The sequence below is a fragment of the Rana temporaria genome, chromosome 9 (assembly GCF_905171775.1).
Source record: "Rana temporaria chromosome 9, aRanTem1.1, whole genome shotgun sequence".
Lineage (NCBI taxonomy): Eukaryota > Metazoa > Chordata > Amphibia > Anura > Ranidae > Rana > Rana temporaria.
This window is the reverse complement of record NC_053497.1, coordinates 14612294-14633340: the sequence shown is the minus strand read 5'-3', so window position 1 is coordinate 14633340 and position 21047 is coordinate 14612294. Positions and strand designations below refer to the sequence as shown.

General features: G+C 49.1%; 1 protein-coding gene across 1 annotated transcript in view; it reads left to right on the top strand.

Moving 5' to 3' along the window:
* The window catches only part of MID2 (midline 2), a 304582-nt gene that overhangs the window by 78939 nt on the left and 204596 nt on the right, over nt 1-21047 (top strand). Inside the window, exon 3 of the mRNA XM_040322836.1 lies at nt 7741-7836. Within this exon, the coding sequence (XP_040178770.1) occupies nt 7741-7836 (96 nt within the window). The remainder of the gene's footprint in view (nt 1-7740; nt 7837-21047) is intronic.

Sequence of the window (21047 nt, the reverse complement as noted above, 5' to 3'; positions counted from 1 at the left end):
GTGGGGGGTCTTCTTCCCTGTCTTAAAGCTCCAGACAGCTCCATTGTTCTGTGTCTGGCTATTGTGTATATTGATTGCCACTGGGGCTTCCGTCTCATTACACATAACAGTCCCTCCATTCAAGCTATTGGACCAATCCCTGTTGACTCATTTTCAAGTCCTCATTTGCATGGCTAAGGAGGACCTGAAGGAGGACTACATGTACTTTACAATTGACCAATAGGAAAGCGATTGTTGGGGGCGGGATGTTCCAAATTCTGTTTAAAAGTGTGTTGTGTACTTCCAATAAAGGTCTTCCTGTTTGAACTTACATACAGCCTGCCTGGTGTTTGTTCTAATGGATTCCGAATGGCACATAGCTGTAGTTCGGATCTTGAAGCCTTGGATGACCGAACCATCAGACGTTGCGATCTGCAAGCTGACTCACTAGTAGCAGAGGAGTGTCGGGAGAGCGGAAGCGAGCGAGCAAGGGTCTCGTTACAGTATTACTGTTGGCGTAAATGATCTGGTTCCTGGGCAGACAGCTTCTACACCCCAGAGGATCTCCACAGTCTCCTTGGCTTGTAGTGTAATATAAGAAGGGTTGAAATGAAAGCACCACACAACTGCTAAGCGTTCCGGATGCATCTTTATTCCATTAAAGGTCAAGTGAACAATTCAAGATATAGTCAATGCCTTTCAGGGGTCCAAGTACCCCCTTCATCAGAGCTTGACTGGTAACTAACCAAGCTGCTGATTAGGCCTCAGCTTTCAACTCACAGTGGAATAAATATAATTGTTGGTCCAGTTCACTACTGGTTTGTTCACTTTGTTGCCAGTCAAGCCCTGATGAAGGGGACACTTAGACTCCCGAAATGCTTTGGCTATTTCTTGAATTGTACCCCTGACCTTTAAGGCACTCTGGACCTCTTAGTTGTGTGGTGCTTTAATTTCAACCTATCTTACATTATGATAGAAGAGATGGTCAGATACTACAGACATGTTGCAGGAGATGGTCAGATACTACAGACATGTTGCAGGAGATGGTCAGAGACTACAGACAACTTGCAGGAGATGGTCAGAGACTACAGACATGTTGCAGGAGATGGTCAGAGACTTCAGATATATTACAGGAGATGGTCAGAGACTGCAGACATATTATAGGCAGGCCCGTCGTGACAAGGCAAGCAAACCAAGCAATTGCTTGGGGCCTCAAGCAGGGCCCCTGCCGCGCTTCCTATAAATGCTGCAGCCGCCTAAGCACTCTATAGAGAGCCTCAGGCGGCTGCAGCACTGCTGCCTCTCTTGTCACTTCCCCTTCCCTGTAGCGTGGCCAAGCTCCTCTTCCTTCCTCCTGTCAGTCCAGCCGGGTACCGCACGGTTCAGGAGATTCAGTTTTCTTTCCCGGCCAGACTGACAGGAAGTGCACACTGAGTGCTCACTTCCTTTCAGTCCGGCCGGGAACAGGAAACTGAAAGGACACGGGGGGGGGGGGGGAGGCGCTGTAAGAAGGACTCAGGGAGTGAGGCTTTGTGTGTGTGGGGGGGGGGGCTTGGGGGCCTCCATGTCCATTTTGCTTGGGGCCCCCAAAATCCTTCAAATGGCCCTGATTATAGGACATGGTCAGAGACTGCAGACAAGAAACAAGAGATGGTCAGAGACATCCAACGTGTTGCAGACGATGGTCAGAAATTGTGGACATGTTGCAGGAGATGGTCAGAGACTGCATTCAAGAAACAAGAGATGTTCAGAGACATCAGACATTATGCAGGAGATGGTCAGAGACATCGGACATTATGCAGGAGGTGGTCAGAGACATCGGACATGTTGCAGGAGATGGTCAGAGACTACAGACATGTTGCAGGCGATGGTCAGAGACTACAGACATGTTGCAGGAGATGGTCAGAGACTTCAGATATATTACAGGAGATGGTCAGAGACTGCAGACATATAATAGGCAGGCCCGTCGTGACAAGGCAAGCAAACCAAGCAATTGCTTGAGGCCTCAAGCAGGGCCCTTGCTGCGCCTCCTATAAATGCTGCAGCCGCCTAAGCGCTCTATAGAGAGCCTCAGGCGGCTGCAGCACTGCTGCCTCTCTTGTCACTTCCCCTTCCCTGTAGCGTGGCCGAGCTCCTCTTCCTTCCTCCTGTCAGTCCAGCCGGGTACCGCATGGTACAGGAGATTCAGTTTCCTTTCCCGGCCAGACTGACAGGAAGTGCACACTGAGTGCTCACTTCCTTTCAGTCCGGCCGGGAACAGGAAACTGAAAGGACACGGGGGGGGGGGGGGGAGGGCAGAGTAAGAAGGACACAGGGAGTGAGGCTTTGTGTGTGTGGGGGGGGGGGCTTGGGGGGGCCTCCATGTCCATTTTGCTTGGGGCCCCCAAAATCCTTCAAATGGCCCTGATTATAGGACATGGTCACAGACTGCAGACAAGAAACAAGAGATGGTCAGAGACATCCAACGTGTTGCAGACGATGGTCAGAGATTGTGGACATTATGCAGGAGATGGCCAGAGACATCGGACATGTTGCAGGAGGTGGTCAGAGACATCGGACATGTTGCAGGAGATGGTCAGAGACATCGGGCATGTTGCAGGAGATGGTCAGAGATATCGGACATGTTGCAGGAGATTGTCAGAGACCGCAGACATGCTGCAAGAGACTTTCAGAGACGAGCCATAGGGGTTGTTGGGGACTAGGGACACGCTTCAGAAGACATTTATAGACTGGAAACACATTACACAAGACTGCTAGAGATTGCTTTAAAGCGCAGCTCCGCCGTAACAAATATTAAAAGCCAGCAGCTACAAATACTGCCGCTGCTGACTTTTAATAAATGGACACTTACCTGTCCTGGAATCCAGCGACGTCGGCAGCAGAAATCGAGCAATCGCTGGTCTCTCTGCTGCCCCCACCGCCATCCTCGGTGAGGGTATTGGGAAGTGAAGCGTTGCGGCTTCACTGCCCGATTCCCTACTGCCCATGCAGGGATTGCACTGGTCCCCTGCTGGGTTCTGGGAGCCGTGTGTTTCCCAGAACACAACACGGGGGGGGGGGGGGGGGTGACGCACTACTCGCAGGTCCCAGAAGTGGGTGCAAATACCTGTCTGCTCCGCTTTAAGAAGACAGCACAGATTGGTGTACACAGGGGCCCCAAGGGTCACACAAAAAAGTACCAAATGGCCACATGCGCCTCCTGGGCTTCAGATTGGGCACTAGGACCCAGATTATGAAAGGGCTTACGACGGCGCAACGCCATGTGCGCCGTCGTAAGTCCTAATCTGGCCCGTCGTATCTATGCAAATGATTCTTAGAATCAGTTACGCATAGATAACCATTAGATCCGACAGGCGTAAGGCTCTTACGCTGTCGGATCTTAAATGCAATTTTTTTTTCCCTCGCTAGGTGTCGCCTCCGTCGTTTTCCCGGTCGAGTATGCAAATTAGCAAAGTACGCGAATTCCCGAACGTACGCGCGGTCGACGCAGTGAAGATACGACGTTTACGTAAGATTTGCGACGCGTAAAGTTGCCCCTGCTATATGAGGGGCAACCAATGTTAAGTATGGCCGTCGTTCCCGCGTCGAAATTTCAAAATTTACGTCGTTTGCGTAAGTCGTCCGTGAATGGCGCTGGACGTCATTTAGCGCAATGCACGTCGGGAAATTTTAGGGACGGCGCATGCGCAGTACGATCGGCGCGGGAACGCGCCTAATTTAAATGATCCACGCCCCCTACCCGGATCATTTGAATTAGGCGGGCTTGCGCCGGAGGATTTACGCTACGCCGCCGCAACTTTACAGGCAAGTTCTTTGTGAATAAAGCACTTGTCCGTAAAACTTGCGCCTGCGGAGATACGAGAATCTGGCCCTAGGAGTGTACAGTAAGGTCTGCTAATGCCTAGGTTTGCATCAGGCATCTCGGAATTAATCCGGAACGTTCATTTATTTCCAGCCTCTGACTAGTTACAGCGGATAATTCCCTTCCTGGAAGGCCGGCGCTATTAATACGGTATCACTTACAAGGTTGGTAAAGCGCCGTCTCAGATACCAAACCTTTCCTCTTAGTAGAAATCACGTCGTTTAATGGGAATTCTGTGTCGCCTAAATTATTTATGTGGTATGTAGTCTTGTGTGTTAAGAAATCTAGCAATACTTCCGAATGGATTATCTTTAGCTCCGCTAAGCACTCTCCTGCCTTTATAAATATTGCATAGCGCACAGCGGACAGATAAACAGCGTAGAATGCCGCGTGAACAATGCTAAATGACAGCTCAGCCGAGGAGAACCTGAGCATATGGAGATATATTCCTATATTTATGCGTTTGGAGTAAATAAAACGTTTCGCTTTGTGTTATTTTTTTTATTTTTTTTTCACCTTACAGCCACAATTTGCGCATTCAAGGGTCCATATAACTGACAGCATTATGTGGCGCCATTGAAGCATTAAGCTGAGGGAATGGCCTCAGTCCATTTTGGAGCTAACTAGGGCTAGCAGTGCGATAAACCCCAACTGATGCAAAAGGGTTTACCGCGCCGTGACTGCTGCCAGCGCTTGGTAAGACCTTTACGGAGCTGGAAATGGCAGATTCCAAGAAGAAACAAACCTTTTTTAGGTTGTTCCCATTCAGTTCTCCACTATTCATTAACCACTTCCATACCGGGGGGCACTTATACACCTTCCCGCCCAGACCAATTTTTAGCTTTCAGCGCTGTTGCACTTTGAATGACAATTGCGCGGTCATGCTACACTGTACCCAAACTACATTTTTATAATTTTGTACCCACAAATAGAGATTTCTTTTGGTGGTATTTGATCACCTCTGGGATATTTATTTTCTGCAAAAAAAATAAAAAAATGACCGAAAATTTAGAAAAAAAGGTTTGTTGTTGTTGTTTCTGTTATAAAACATTGTAAATAAGTACGTTTTCTCCTTCACTGATGGGCACTGATGGTACTGCACTGACGGGCACTGATAAGGCGGCACTGATGGGCACCGATAAGGTGGCACTGATGTGGTGCCATTGATGGGCACTAATATGTGGCACTGATGGGTGGCATGGATGGGCACTGATAGGCGGCATGGATAGGTGGCATGGATGGGCTTGGATAGGCGGCACGGATAGGTTGCACAGATGGGCACGGATAGGTGGCATGGCTGGGCACGGATAGGCGGCACGGATGGGCACTGATTGGCGGCACGGATGGGCACTGATTGGCGGCACGGATGGGCACTGATTGGCGGCACGGATGGGCACTGATGGGCGGCACGGATGGGCACTGATGGGCGGCATGGATGGGCATAGATGGGCACTATCATATGTGTTGTACTAATGGATGCCAATCAGTGCCAAACAATGCCTGCCAATCAGTGATGCCCATTGTGGGCATTGATTGGCATCCATTGCGGCACTGATTGGCATCCATTTTTTGATTCCCCCAGAGGTTCTCCCCCTTGTGTATAGATTGCATTCATATTTTTGCCACTCAAATGCATCATTTTTAATTTTTCCACCTCATTTACCATGTAGTTGCCCACACCATAAATTTGTTTAGATCTTCTTGCAAGATTACCACATCCTGCGGAGAAGTTATTGCCCTGCTTAGCATCGTCTGCAAATACAGAGATTGAGCCATTTACCCCATCCTCCAGGTTTTTTATGAACAAATTTAATAGGATTGGTCCCAGCACAGAACCCTGGGGGACCCCACTTTCCACCCGTGACTATTCAGAGTATTCCCCATTTATCACCACCCTCTGAACTCGCCTTGTAGCCAGTTTTCAATCCATGTACTCCCCCTATGGTTCATGCCAACGGACCTTATTTTATACAGTAAACGTTTATGGGGAACTGTGTCCAATGCTTTTGCAAAATCCAGGTACACCACGTCTACGGGCCTTCCTTTATCTAGATGGCAGCTCACCTCCACATAGAAGGTTAATAGATTGGTTTGGCAAGAACGATTCTTCATGAATGCTGATTACTGCTAATGATACCGTTTTCATTACTAAAATCTTGTATATAGTCCCTTTTCATCCCCTCCAAGAGCTTGCATACTAATGATGTTAGGCTAACTGGTCTGTAATTCCCAGGGATGCTAACTGTCATGTAAATGTTATGGCGCTTTAGCTCTCAGGTAGCTGGCGATAAAACTGAGCACCAGCCACTTCAAAGGTTGGAAAATAAATACCCTTCTGGTCAGGGGACACACCCAGTGTCTCTTCTATAAACTCTGGAACACCTGGAATTAGTGGAGGTCCTAGGAATTCTGGAAGACCCAGTCAGTATCCCGAGAGTACTGGAGGTCTTTAGAACCTTGAAAGACCTGCCTGGGTTCCTGTGAGTACTGAAGGCCTGAGAAACCCTAGAAGACCCAACAGGGATTCCCGAAGTACTGGAAGTATTAGGGGATCCTGGATGACTTGGCAGGGTTCCTGTGAGTACGGGAGGTCCCGATTAACCCTGGAAGACCTAGCAGGGATCCAATGAGTAATGGAGGTATTATGAATCTTGGAAGAACCGACAGGGTTCCTTTGAGTACTGAAGGTCTTAGGAATCCTGGCAGGGTACCTGTGAGTAATGGAATTTCTGGGATTTCTGCATGATTTGGCAGGGTTCCTGTGAGTATTAGAGGTCCCAGAGACCCTGGAAGAATCGGCAAGGATTCCCTAAGTACTGGAGGTCTTAGGAGTCCTAGATGACTTGACAGTGATTCCCTGAGTACTGGAGGTCTTAGGAATCCTGGATGACTCGGCAAGGATTTCCTGAGTATTGGAGGTCTTAGGAATCCTGGGTGACTTGGTAGGGTTCCTGTGAGTACTGGAGGTCTCGGTAATCCTGGAAGACCTAGCAGTGTTCCTGTGAGTACTGGAGGTCTCGGTAATCCTGGAAGACCTAGCAGTGTTCCTGTGAGTACTGGAGGTCTTAGGAATCCTGGATGACTCGGCAAGGATTTCCTGAGTATTGGAGGTCTTAGGAATCCTGGGTGACTTGGTAGATCCTGGAAGACCCAGCAGGGATCCCCTGAGTACTGGAGGTTCTAGGAATCCTGGATGGCCTGGCAGGGTCCAGGCTGTGACACTGGAGGGCCCAGTAACCCTGGAGGTACCGGTAACCCTGGAAGACCCGTCAGGGATTTTGTGAGTACTGGACGTCCTAAACTTGCCATACACATAAAGATCCAAGAGATTCCTCCAGGCACATTACACAGCACAGATAGACTGTGGCTATATTATTTCGACAGCCACTCTGCCAGCTGTCAAAATACTCCAAACAGCAGCTGCATCTTATTGGATGCAGCCGCTGTTTGGCTGACAGTTTTCTGCCCGGCTCCTTTTGCTTATCAGTTGAGGGATGTCGGGTGGTAAGCAGGCAACAGGGCCACCCACCAAGCAAATTTCTACTGATTCATCAGGAAGCATTAGGAATCCTGAAAATTCTGGGAGAGCCGGCAAGGATCATGTGAGTTCTGTCACAAATGCACAGAGAGAAATGGGAACAATGTAACTGATCAAGTGCAGCAGAGGCTGAGAGCACAGGAGGTCATCCGCTCACAAGATTTCTGTCAGGATCAACATTTATTTTATTTATTTTTTTGCACTTATCAAACCAATATAACAAAACGCTTTCACTTATGTATTTAAGCAAATAAATAAGTTAATTGTTGGGTGTGTACATACACTGTAAATGCATTGCGATGTACAAAGCTTGATAACGATTGGAGGTGGGTTAATTTATTCCTCGTGTCTTTGTTTCTAGCAAACTCTGGAGTCAAATCTTACCAGCTTGGTCAAGTACAGCAGTGAACTTGAATCGCAAATGGCAAAACTCATTCAGATCTGCCAACAGGTAGAGGTAAGGAGACTCTTAGATCCTAATTATAGTGTAAAGTATTAGTAGCACAATGCTTGGCAATGGTATATTCCGTCTGCAGTTACACTTTCCAGGGTTTTTTTAGGTTGAAAAAAAAAAAGTCGCATGTCTTATCGAGTTCAACCAAAGCAAACATTTTTTTTTTTATTAATTCAGAACCTCTATCTTCAGAACCTTGGGCCAGATTCACGTAGCCCGGGCGCAACTTAACTTTTCCGATTTAAGTTACACCGCCGCAATTTTTCCAAGTTAGTGCCCGATCCACAAAGCACTTACCTTGAAATTTGCGGCGGTGTAACTTAAATCCGTCCGACGCAAGGCGGGCCCAATCGAATGGGGCGAGTCCCATTTAAATTAGGCGCGCTCCCACGCCGGACATACTGCGCATTGCTCCGTCGGGTAAATTACCCGACGTGCATTGCGCTAACTGACGTCGCACCGACGTCATTTGCTTAGACGTTAACGTAAATGACGTCCATCGCCATTCACGGACGTCTTACGCAAACGACGTTGATGTTTAAATTTCGACGCGGGAACGACGGCCATACTTAACATGGCTTAAGACAACTAGGGCTCAGCCCTAGTTTTACGTGGCGTAACTCGACGGAAACGACATAGAGTTAGATCGACGGGCCGTTCGGGACATTCGGGGATCGCCGTAAGTATTCATTTGCATATTCTACGCCGGCCGCAATGGCCTCGCCACCTAGCGGCCGGCCTAGAATTGCATCCTTAAGATCCGACAGTGTAATTCAATTACACCTGTCGGATCTTAGGGCTAGCTATGCGTAACTGATTCTATGATTCTATTCTATGTGCCCTATAGCACCCCTGACCCCCCACTTGTGAGTCTCCAGTGCAAGAGTACAGGATTCCTCCATTGCATTGCGTCATTGGTTGCTAGGACCGTTTTAGCAACCAATGACATCCCTGACCAAGGATTCATAGGAAGCTTCCTGCCCTTCTGCTACTGCACCACTCTGTAAGCGTAATTACAGAGGTGAGGGGGCTCTGATGGGGACACTAATGTAAGAGGGGTGCTGATAGGGACTCCGTTGTAAGGGGAGGACCTTAATGTAAGGGGGGCACTGATAGGGACTCCGTTGTAAGGGGAGGACCTTAATGTAAGGGGGGCACTGATAGGGACTCTGATGTAAGGGGTGACTCTGATAGGGACTCTAATGTAAGGGAGACTCTCATAGGGGACATTTATGTAAGGGAGGCACTGATGGGGACACTGATGTAAGGGGTGACTCTGGTAGGGACTCCAATGTAAGGGGGACACTGATGGGGACTCTGGTGTAAGGGAGGGGGGGCTATGCTGGGGACACCGATATAAGGGTGTTACTCTGAAAGGGGGGACACTGATATAAGGGGGGCTGCTGATGAGGACACTAATTTAAGGGGGACACTGATGTAAGGGGGAGCTGATGGAGACTCTGAAGTAAGGGGAGACTCTAATGGGGGCACTAATGTAAGGGGAACTCTGATGGGGAAACCAATGTAAGGTGAGGACTCTGATGGTGACATTGTTGTAAGGGGTACTCTGAATAGGACACTGATGTAAGGGGAACTCTAAATGGAAAACGGATGTAAGGGGGTGACTTTGATAGGTGCACTGATAGGAACTCTGATGTAAGGGATGACTCTGATCGGGGACACTGATGCAAAGTGGAGGGGGAGCTCTGATGGGACACTGGTGTAAGGGGGACTCTGATGGGAGATCCTGATCTAAGGGGGGCGCTGATGGGAACTCTGATGTAAGGGTGGACTCTAATGTAAGGAGGGTACTGATGGGGACACTGATGTAAAGGGGGGGGACTTATGGTGGGGACACTGATGTAAAGGGGGGGGACTTATGGTGGGGAGTGGGGACACCAACATAAGGGGGGCCTCCGACAGGGAAAATAATACATTATGTATACAGCCTTGATATAAAGGGACTGCTAGATAGGAAAGCAAGAGGAAAAGCAAAATTTCAGCTTCCCATGCCCCCATTTTTTTGCATCGGTTGAGGTCCAGGCAGGAGCTTGCCGCGGTTACTTACTACCAGGTCAATGTTACTCGGCTGTAGTGAGAAGGAAGTGCCTGGTATGGACACTCTAGCCTCAATGCCGCCCTTTACCGATTTACCTCCAGAGCAAGTCTCCTCACTTTGCCTCATTGGCGGCACACCCCTGGGTCCAGGGCTCCTCCATCCGGCAGTAGATGGGTCCTATATGCTGCAAAGAGCAGCACAATAAGAATGATATACAGCCGCTCTTTACAGCATTCCTCCTGGGCGGTCTGATGACACGCCCCCAGGGAGCAGCTCCTTGACTCCCTGTGCTCACAGCAAGTGGGTCAGGTGACTCCTGGGGTTCAGTGAATCCATAAGATGAACAGTGCTGGATCTAAACACAGTGGGGTAGATTCACAAAGGAGATACGACGGCGTATCTCCAGATACGCCGTCGTATCTTTGAGTCTGGCCGGTCGTATCTATGCGCCTGATTCATAGAATCAGTTACGCATAGATTTCTATTAGATCCGACCAGCGTAAGTCTCTTACGCCGTCGGATCTTAACTGCATATTTACGCTGGCCGCTAGGGGCGTGTACACTGATTTATGCCTAGAATATGTAAATCAGCTAGATACGCGAATTCACAAACGTATGCCCGGCCGACGCAGTACAGATACGCCGTTTACGTTAGGCTTTTCCCGGCATAAAGTTACCCCTGCTATATGGTGGCGTACATGCGGCGTACCAATGTTAAGTATGGACGTCGTTCCCGCGTCGAATTTTGAATATTTTACGTCGATTGCGTAAGTTGTCCGTGAATGGGGCTGGACGTCATTTATGTTCACGTCGAATCCAATACGTCCTTGCGGCGTACTTTGGAGCAATGCACATTGGGAAATTCCACGGACGGCGCATGCGCCGTTCGTGAAAAACGTCAATCACATCGTGTCATGGTTAATTTACATAACACACGCCCACCTCTTCACAATTTGAATTAGGCGGGCTTACGCCGGCCTATTTACGCTACGCCGCCGCAACTTTCTTTTGAGAATACGGCACTTGCCTGTAAAAGTTGCGGAGGCTTAACGTAAATAGGAACCGTTACGCCCGCACAAAAATACACCATTCTTCGTGAATCTACCCCAGTGAGTATGTGGGGTGGGTTAGTATTGCAGTGAGAGATGTTTTTTTTTTTCTTTTCTTTTCTTTTTTTTCTTTTATTGCATCTTGATGGACTTCTGTCTTTTTCCAACCTCATCTACTATGGGCCATATTTTTATACATCTAAGGCGGCGGAACGTATGTACTTTACGTTACTCCGCCGCAAGTTTAAGTGGCAAGTGCCGGATTCACAAACCACTTACCTGTAAACTTGCGGCGGCGTCGCGTAAAGTCCACCCGCGTAAGCCATCCTAATTCAAATGATCCTGGCAGGGGGCGTGGATCATTTAAATTAGGCGCGCTCCCGCGCCGATCGTAATGCGCATGCTCCGTCAGGTAAATTACCCGACGTGCATTGCGCTAAATGACGTCTCACGGACGTCATTTGTTTTGACTGTAACGTAAATGGCGTCCAGCGCCATCACGGACGACTTACGCAAACGACGTTAAATTTTGAAATTTTGACGCGGGATCGACGGCCATACTTAACATTGAGTACGCCACCTAGGGGGCATCTTTATCTTTACGCCGTGTATCGCTTACGGAAACGACGTTAAAACACTACGGCGGGCAAGCGTACGTTAGAGAATCGGCGTGACTAGTCATTTGCATATTCTACGCTGACCGCCACCTAGCGGTCAGCGTAAATATTGCAGCCTAGGATACAACGGCGCAAGCCGTCGTATCTTAGGCATGTTTAAGTGTATCTCAGTTTGAGAATACACTTAAACATAGGAAACGGACTTACGTAGGCGTATCTGCTGATACGCCTACGTAACTTGTTTAAGAATATGGCCCTATGTAACTATGTCATGGAGATTTTTTTATAACATTTTTTTAAGTTTATTTTTTAAACCTGGGCTATCATTTTGCTGTGATCCATTTATTTTAAGGCATTGTAAAGGAATACACTCCTGATGGATATTGACGATTCTCCCTCTACTGTACTAATGAACTGCTGCTTCAATCCATTGTTTCAGCCAAGCAACCTAGTATAGGATATCGATAAACCCAACCCGTATTTCTTGCGGCATAATACCGTCTGGACTGCAGACCCTTTTAATACGGCGCTGAACACAGAAAAGGTCTCTGACACTTTGTACTCTTCTAGAGACGAATGGTAAATGTGAGGGTTGTGATGCAGAAAACCTTTCACACCGTGGAGCAGCAGGCGAGGATTTCAAAGCTCTGCTGTGTGAAGTCGGTACATCCTGTTACTGACATTGCTCTGCTTCAGATATTGTGTGATCCAATAAGATCATTAAAAAAAAGAAAATAAATATCCACAGTATTAACCCAACAGAGAGTGGAGGGTGGTGGGAAAGTGAAGGAATTTCAAACTCGAATATAATACAATTCAGCCATACTGTGATGTAGTATAACTTAACCGCTTAAGGACCGGACCAATATGCTGCTAAATGACCCAAGGGGTTTTTACAATTCGGCACTGCGTCGCTTTAACAGACAATTGTGCGGTCGCAAAATTGGCGTCCTTTTTTCCCCACAAATAGAGCTTTCTTTTGGTGGTATTTGATCACCTCTGCGGTTTTTATTTTTTGCGCTATAAACAAAAATAAAGCGACAATTTTGAAAAAAATGAAATATTTTATAATATAATAAATATCCCCCAAAAACATATATAAACATTTATTTTTCCCTCAGTTTAGGCCGATACGTATTCTTCTACATATTTTTGGTAAAAAAAATCGCAATAAGCGTTTATCGATTGGTTTGTGCAAAATTTATAGCGTTTACAAAATAGGGGATAGTTTTATTTATTTTTTTTTTTTTTACTACTAATGGCGGCGATAAGCGATTTTTTTTCGTGACTGCGACATTATGGCGGACACTTCGGACAATTTTGACACATTTTTGGGACCATTGTCATTTTCACAGCAAAAAAATGCATTTAAATTGTGAAAATGACAGTTGCAGTTTGGGAGTTAACCACAGGGGGCGCTGTAGGAGTTAGGGTTCACCTAGTGTGTGTTTACAACTGTAGGGGGGTGTGGCTGTAGGTCTGACGTCATCGATCGAGTCTCCCTATAAAAGGGATCACGCGATCGATGCAGCCGCCACAGTGAAGCACGGGGAAGCCATGTTTACATACGGCTCTCCCCGTTCTTCAGCTCCGGGGAGCGATCGCGAGGGGGCGGCTAGAAACGAATAGCCGCGCCCTCGTCCCGGATCGCTCCCCGCGGGAATCCGACCGCCGCATGTAGCCGATCGGACCCCCGACCCACGTCTAGGCAGGGACGTACAGGTACGCCAATGTGCCTGTACGTGCCATTTTGCCGACGTATATCTACATGCGGTGGTCTGGAAGTGGTTAAAGCAAACCTATGCCCAGGCTATAGACCAGGGGTCCTCAAACTTTTTATAAACAGGGGGCCAATTCACGGTCCCTCAGACTGTTGGGGGGGCCGGACTATAGTTTAAAAAAATATGAACCTATGCACACATCTTATTTGAAGTGCAAAAAAACAGGAAAAAACAATACAATATTTAAAATAAAGAACAATTTTAATCAAGATAAACTTATTAGTATTTCACAGACTCCCCTCATCACGAAACCCCTCCCCAACACAGACCCCCCTCATCACGGAACCCCCCCCATCACAGAGTCCTCTCCATCACAGATTTCCCACCATATTAGGCCCCCATCAACTGACCCCCCATGACAAAGCCCCCAATAACTGACCCCCCATCACAAAGCCCCCAATAACTGTCCCCCCATCACAAAGCCCCCAATAACTGACCCCCCCATCACAAAGCCCCCAATAACTGACCCCCGTCACAAAGCCCCCCAACAAAAACTCCTCTGTCACAAAGCCCCCATTAACAGACCCCCCATCACAAAGCCCCCAATAACTGACCCCCCATCACAAAGCCCCCAATAACTGACCCCCCATCACAAAGCACCCGAACAAAAACTCCTCTGTCACAAAGCCCCCATTAACAGACCCCCCATCACAAAGCCCCCAATAACTGACCCCCCATCACAAAGCCCCCAATAACTGACCCCCCATCACAAAGCCCCCAATAACTAACCCCCCCATCACAAAGCCCCCCAACAAAAACTCCTCTGTCACAAAGCCCCCATTAATAGACCCCCCACCACAAACTCCTCTCCATCAAAAAGCCCCAATAACAGATCCTCCCCATCATAAAGCCCCCCAACACAAACTCCTCTCCATCACAAAGCCCAGAATAACAGCCCCCCCCCCCATCACAGACTCCTCTCCATCACAGATTCCCCCCTTCAAAAAGCCCCCATATCAGGTCCCCCCAATAGCAGATCCCCCATCACAGACTCCCCCCATCACAAAGCCCAACCAACACAAACTCCTCTCATCACAGATCTCCCCCCCCCCATCATGGATCTCCCCCCCATCATGGATCTCCCCCCATCACGGATCTCCCCCCCCATCACGGATCTCCCCCCCCATCACGGATCCCCCCCCATCACGGATCTCCCCCGATCACGAATCCCCCCCCCCATCACGAATCCCCCCCAATCACAATTCCCCCCATCACGAATCCCCCCCCATCACGGATCCCTCCCCCGATCACAAATCCCCCCCCATCACGGATCTCCCCCCCATCACGGATCTCCCCCCATCGATATTACACTGCCACCCCTCCTATAACATCCCAGCACTCCGCCTCTCTGCTATCTCATTAGCACAAGACACGAAGCATGGCAGGTCCGGACAAAGGGCAGGACTTTGCTAGTGAAAGGCAGGTGTCTGATTGCTGACACCGCCCCGCTGCTTAACTGAAAAGACCCGCCTTTTGTCTGGACCTGTCGTGTTTTTCATCTTGTGTGATAAAAAGATATCAGAGGGAAAGGGGATTGCTGCGGTATTAAAGGGGCAGTCCGTGGGCCGGGTAAATCACACTGGATTCGACCCGCGGGAGCGTAGTTTGAGGACCCCTGCTATAGACATTCTAGTATTTACATATCCTTAAAGTCCATGTAAACCCTCACATATACCCCGTGAAGTGAACAGCCTCAGATGATACACAGGGATTAAACAAATCCTCCCACATAAGTTTTACATGTATATCTGCTGTCTTCAGCTTTATATACTGTAACGAAACGTCCCACACCCCGCTTGAGTGCTTTCGTCATATACCGCTTCCTCCCAGTCTGAATCTAGAGATCAGATATTCCAACTGCTCACAAGCACACAACGAGACTATACTTGTTTGTCTGCTGAACACGGACTCTTTATTAGAACCAGAATACAAGTTTTATATACAGTCGAAGAGGAGGGAGCTCACCCCTCCTCCTGATATTACTCTAACAATACATTTGTCACCATAAACATAAATTAACATGAGCTAATTAACTAATCCCTTAGGGCAGACGATGTGACTCCGTGCCCATCAGGATTTCACTACAGGTCAGACTTATTGTCACCGAGCTTCACACAGTAGATTATACATTATCATAAGTGTACACTCGGAAAAACCTTCACACAATAGAGGAGCTCCAGCGGCAGTCGGCCCGTCTCCTACATTGTACAGAGGCCAATGTGATCAGCTCTTTCAATTAACATGTTGAGTTCAGAATCAAACAAACCAAGAATAGTCTTTAAATATATCCTGGGAGATACTGGGGTAGATTCAGGTAGCAATTACGCCTGCGTATCCATAGATACGCAGCGTAATTGCTAATTTGCGCCGGCGTATCGACTTTTCTGTATTCAGAAAGCTCGATACGCCGACTGTAGCCTAAGATATGACTGGCATAAGGCTCTTATGCCGTCGTATCGTAGGCTGCATTCTTACGCTGGCCGCTAGGTGGCGGTCCCGTAGTGGTCAGCGTAGAGTATGCAAATTGCATACTCACGCCGATTCACAACCGTACGCGCGCCCGGCGTTCGCATTTTACGTCGTTTGCGTTCGTCGGTTTCTGCGTAAGGCTGCTCATGCTATTAGCAGGGGCAGCCAATGCTAAGTATACCCGTCGTTCCCGCGTCGCGATTTTTGAAAATGACATCGTTTGCGTAAGTGAATCGTGAATGGCACTGGACGCCATTTACGTTCACGTTGAAGCAAATGACGTCCTTGCGACGTCATTTACCGCAATGCACGTCGGGAAAGTTTCCCGACGGAGCATGCGCACAACGTTCGGCGCGGGAACGCGCCTAATTTAAATGATCCACGCTCGTACGGGATCATTTTAAATTACGCGCGCTTACGCCGGCCAGTTTTACTACGGAGCGCCCGCGCAAATTACGGAGCTACTGCTTCGTGAATGAAGCGTAGCGCCAGTAATTTACGGAGGTGTAGAGTTAAAACGGTATGCTGCGCCTCCGTAAGAGTGCGCAGCCCTACCTGAATCTACCCCATTGTGGATAAATATCACTTTTAAGTAATTCAAGATATATTTTCTCAGTCACCCTGTGCCAGGATGGCACAGGCTGACTTAGACATTAGAGGTGCATGGGGAGCTGGAACAAGGGTTTCCCAACCTTTCCAAGAGGTTCCACAGGCCCTCCCGTCACATATACTGTTTAAGGCGCACATCCTGTTAAAAGTTTCTCTTCCCGATTCACCTGTGGGTGTGGATTCTTGCCATACATTGTGAGACAGCTGATTGGAGGAAAGGCACACACCCGTCTCCACATAGGCAGAGACTTGCAGACCTGCGCTGTTAACAGACCAGAACTCTGCTTATCTATTAATAGCACCCACCCTGACACAAATTTCAGGCTGGTTTTATCACAGTTGATGGAGAACTTGTCAGAAGTTCTCATATTGATAACAAAAAAAAGGAGCAGGAGACAGTCAAGAGACATAGTGATTTGAAGAGAGATAAGAAAACACTGCAGATATATGTGCCCAGCTCAAATTCCAAGAATCGGATTTCCATCCACTTTAAGAAGCAGTAAATAAGCTTTAAAATAAGCATTCACTGACCTCTGTAGCTGCAGACACCATGGAGAAGTTCATCTTTAAAGTTTACACCAGAAGCAAGAAAGTCCTCCTCCCAGAAGTGGCTTAGTGCTCCTTGTTACCTCCTCCCATCAGTTCAACTTGCTTTCCTTCAGCAAGAAAGTCTCCCTCCGATTAGAAGCTCAGCTCCCCCTGCCCTAGGGTGACTACATTTCCAAACTACCATTCAGGGACACCCCCTTCCCAAAAATCAGCTTGTGCTATAACGAATCACAGCACAGTGATTGGACACAAGAGGCGGGATTTATGATTTCTCCAATCACAAGCAGGGGGTGGAGACTGTGCTTTTCCAGGCATTCCCGACCAGGACAAGTACTGTCAGTGAGTAAAGCAGTGATGTGGCGGCCTTTTTTGGGGGCATTAGTTTGGCTTGAGGGGTGGCTGGGTCAGTTTCATTCCCGGGACACTATTGTCCTGGAATGAAGGTGCCCGGGACAGACCTGCAAAATGCGGGACTGTCCCGGGCAATCCGGGACACGTGGTCACCCCTACCCTGCCCCCCCCATCAATGGCTTAGCATTCCCTGCTCGCCTCTCCATCAACTCAACTTAATTTCCTCCCCCTCACATTAGTGGCTCATCTTCCCCTGCTCCCTCCTCCCAACAGTAACTCTGTGGCTTAGCTCCCCCTCCCATCCTATTCTTAAGAAGCAGTAAATAAGCTTTCAAATAAGTCCTCACTGGCCTCTGTAGCTGCAGACACCGTGGAGCAATTGATCTTTAAAGTGCACACCAGAAGCCAGAAAGTCCCCCTCCCAGGAATGGCTTAGTGCTGCCTGTTCCCCCCTCCCATCAGTTTAATCTGTTTTGCTTCTCCTCCCATCAGTGGCTTATTTCCCCCTGCCCCCTCCTCCCAATGGTGACTCACAGTGGCTAAGCTCCCCCCCCCCCAGCATATTCTTAAGTATCAGTAAACAAGCTTTGAAATAAGCCCTCTCTGACCTATGTAGCTGCAGGCAACATGGAGCAATTCATCTTCAAATTTTCATCAGAAGCAAGAAAGTCTCCCTCCCACTAGAAGCTCAGCTCGCCCCTCCCATCAGTGGCTTAGTGTTTCCTGCTCGCCTCTCTATCAGCTCAACTTGCTTTCCTCCCCCTCGCATCAGTGGCTTACCTTCCCTTGCTCCCTCCTCCCAACAGTGACTCGGCTCCCCCTCCCAGCATATTCTTAAGAAGCAGTAAGAAACTTTAAAAAAAAGCCTTCACTGACCTCTGTAGCTGCAGACACTGTGGAGCAAGGTTCTTTAACTCGCCTTGCTCACCCCTTCCAGCAGTGCCTCAGCAGCTCAGTTTCCCCTTTCCCATCAGTGACTTATCCTGCTTCCTCCTCCCAACAGTCACTCTGCTCCCACCTCCCAGCAGTGCCTCAGCAGCTTAGTTCCCCCTTTCCCATCAGTAACTTATCTCCCCTGCTTCCTCCTCTTAACAGTGACTGTGTCCCCCCCGTCCCCCCTCTCTCCCAGCAGTGACTCTGCCTTCTAATTTGTAAGGAAAACACATAGAGGGGGAAAGTAGGGTTATCTGAGCTTCTGAGTCACTGCTGCGGGTTGGCTGAACAGGGTAAGCTGAGCTGCTGAGGAGAGTGTTGAAGGATGAGACAAGCTGATAAGTCATTGCTGGGAGGGGTGAGCTGAGCTGAGCTGCTGAATGACTGCCAACAGAGGGGAGCTGAGCTGCTGAGAGAAAGACTTGAACGATTTTGTTGCTTTTACTGTGATTTCTGAGAATTGATTTTTCCACAGTGCCTGCAGCTACGGAGGTCAGTGAGGGCTTGTTTTAAAACTAATTTGCTGCTTGTTAAGCATATGCCAAGTCATGTGAGGGTCCATAGGCTGGCCTCAGGTTCACAGTAGGTTTTCAATTTAAACTTTTATGAGGTCAGCATGGCTTTTATGCGTTGATTAGCGCTGCCAAATGTTACATCTGTCAAATATTTCACTTTTACGATTTTCATTTAGAAAGCAAAGCTTATACTTCATGTGAACTACCAAATAAAACCCAGATGTCCGTCCTGCTAGAGGGTTATGGGAAGGAAACCACTCCAGAGTGATACGTATTCTGTATTGGGATTGAGCTGGCATCAGGGCTGAAGGACAGTAGAAGAAGCTTCTCCTGTAGAGGGCGCTGATCTCCACATGAGGACTTGTGTTGTGTCTTTGACAAATTAGCCCTACTCAACAGATCCATAATACTCGGACCGCTTTGATTGAAGTTCCTCTTTAACTCTGCTTAGTATGGAAATAATACTAAGCAGAGTTAAAGAGGAACTTCAGTCTCCCTTTACATATATTTTTTTTTTCTGTTGCCTGTACCACTGGTTGTCCTAAAAAAAAACAGCATTGCCTGCTGCAACCTTTCCCTTCGTCGCTGCACTCCAGGTCCCACACTGCCAACCTTCCCCTCCGTCGCTGCACTCCAGGTCCTGTGCTGTCAACCTTCCCCTATACCGCTGTACTCCAGGTCTCGCACTGCCATCCTTCCCCTACACCGCTGTACTCCAGGTCTCGCACTGTCAACCTTCCCCTCAGCCACTGCACTCCAGGTCTCGCACTGCCAGTCTTCCCTTCTGCTGCTGCACCCCAGGTCCTGTGCTGCCAACCTTTCCTTCCGCTGCTGCACTCCAGGTCCCGCACTGCCAACCTTCCCCTCCGCCGCTGCACTCCAGGTCCTGTGCTGCCAACCTTCCCCTCTGCTGCTGCACTCCAGGTCCTGTGCTGCCAACCTTCCCCTCCGGCTCTGCACTCCAGGTCCTGTGCTGTCAACCTTCCCCTCCGGCTCCGCACTCCAGGTCCCGCGCTGCCAACCTTCCCCTACGCCGCTGCACTCCAGGTCCTGTGCTGCCAACCTTTCCTTCCGCTGCTGCACTCCAGGTCCCGCACTGCCAACGTTCCCCTCCGCCAATGCACTCCAGATCCTGTGCTGCCAACCTTCCTCTCTGCCGCTGCACTCCAGGTCCTGTGCTGCCAACCTTTCCTTCCGCTGCTGCACTCCAGGTCCCGCACTGCCAACCTTCCCCTCCGCCAATGCACTCCAGGTCCTGTGCTGCCAGCCTTCCTCTCCGCTGCTGCACTCCAGGTCCCACATTGCCAACCTTCCCCTCCGGCTCTGCACTCCAGGTCTTGCGCTGCCAACCTTCCCCTCCACCTCTGCTCTCCAGGTCCCACGCTGCCAACCTTCCCCTACGCGCTGCACTCCAGGTCCTGTGCTACCAACCTTCCCCTCTGCCGCTGCACTCCATGTCCTGTGCTACCAACCTTTCCCTCAGCCGCTGCACTCCAGGTCTCGCACTGCCAGTCTTCCCTTCTGCTGCTGCACCCCAGGTCCTGTGCTGCCAACCTTTCCTTCCGCTACTGCACTCCAGGTCCCGCACTGCCAACCTTCCCCTCCGCCAATGCACTCCAGGTCCTGTGCTGCCAACCTTCCCCTCCGCCGCTGCACTCCAGGTCCTGTGCTGCCAACCTTCCCCTCCGCCGCTGCACTCCAGGTCCTGTGCCGCCATCTTCCTATGCCAGGGGTCTCCAAACTCTTCAATAAGACGGCTACATTGTAGGCTTTACAAATAGTCACCCAGCTTAGCCTGTCCTTCCTTATATCCAGGAGTGCCTATCAGAGTCCCCTCTTATATCCAAGAGTATCCTTCAGAGTCTCCTCTTAGTGCCTGTAAGAGTCCTCCTTTAGATACAGGTGTGCCTATCAGAGGCCTTCTTTAGGTACAGAAGGGCCCATTAGAGTTCCCCCTTAGATTCAGGAGTGCCCATCAGATCCCCTTTTAGATCTTGAAATACCCATCAATGTCCCCCTTGCGTTCAGACGTGCCCACCAGAGTCCCTACTTAGTACCAGGACTGCCCATCAGTGTCCTCCCTTAGAGCCAGAAGTAATCATCGGAGTCTCTCCTTACATCCAAGAGTGACCATCAGATTCTCCCTTTACATCCAGAAGTGTCTATTAGGCCTCGTACACACGACAGAGGAACTCGACGTGCCAAACACATCGAGTTCCTCGTCGAGTTCAGGGATGAAGCCGCCGAGGAGCTCGGCGGGCCGCCTTCTCCCATAGAACAAT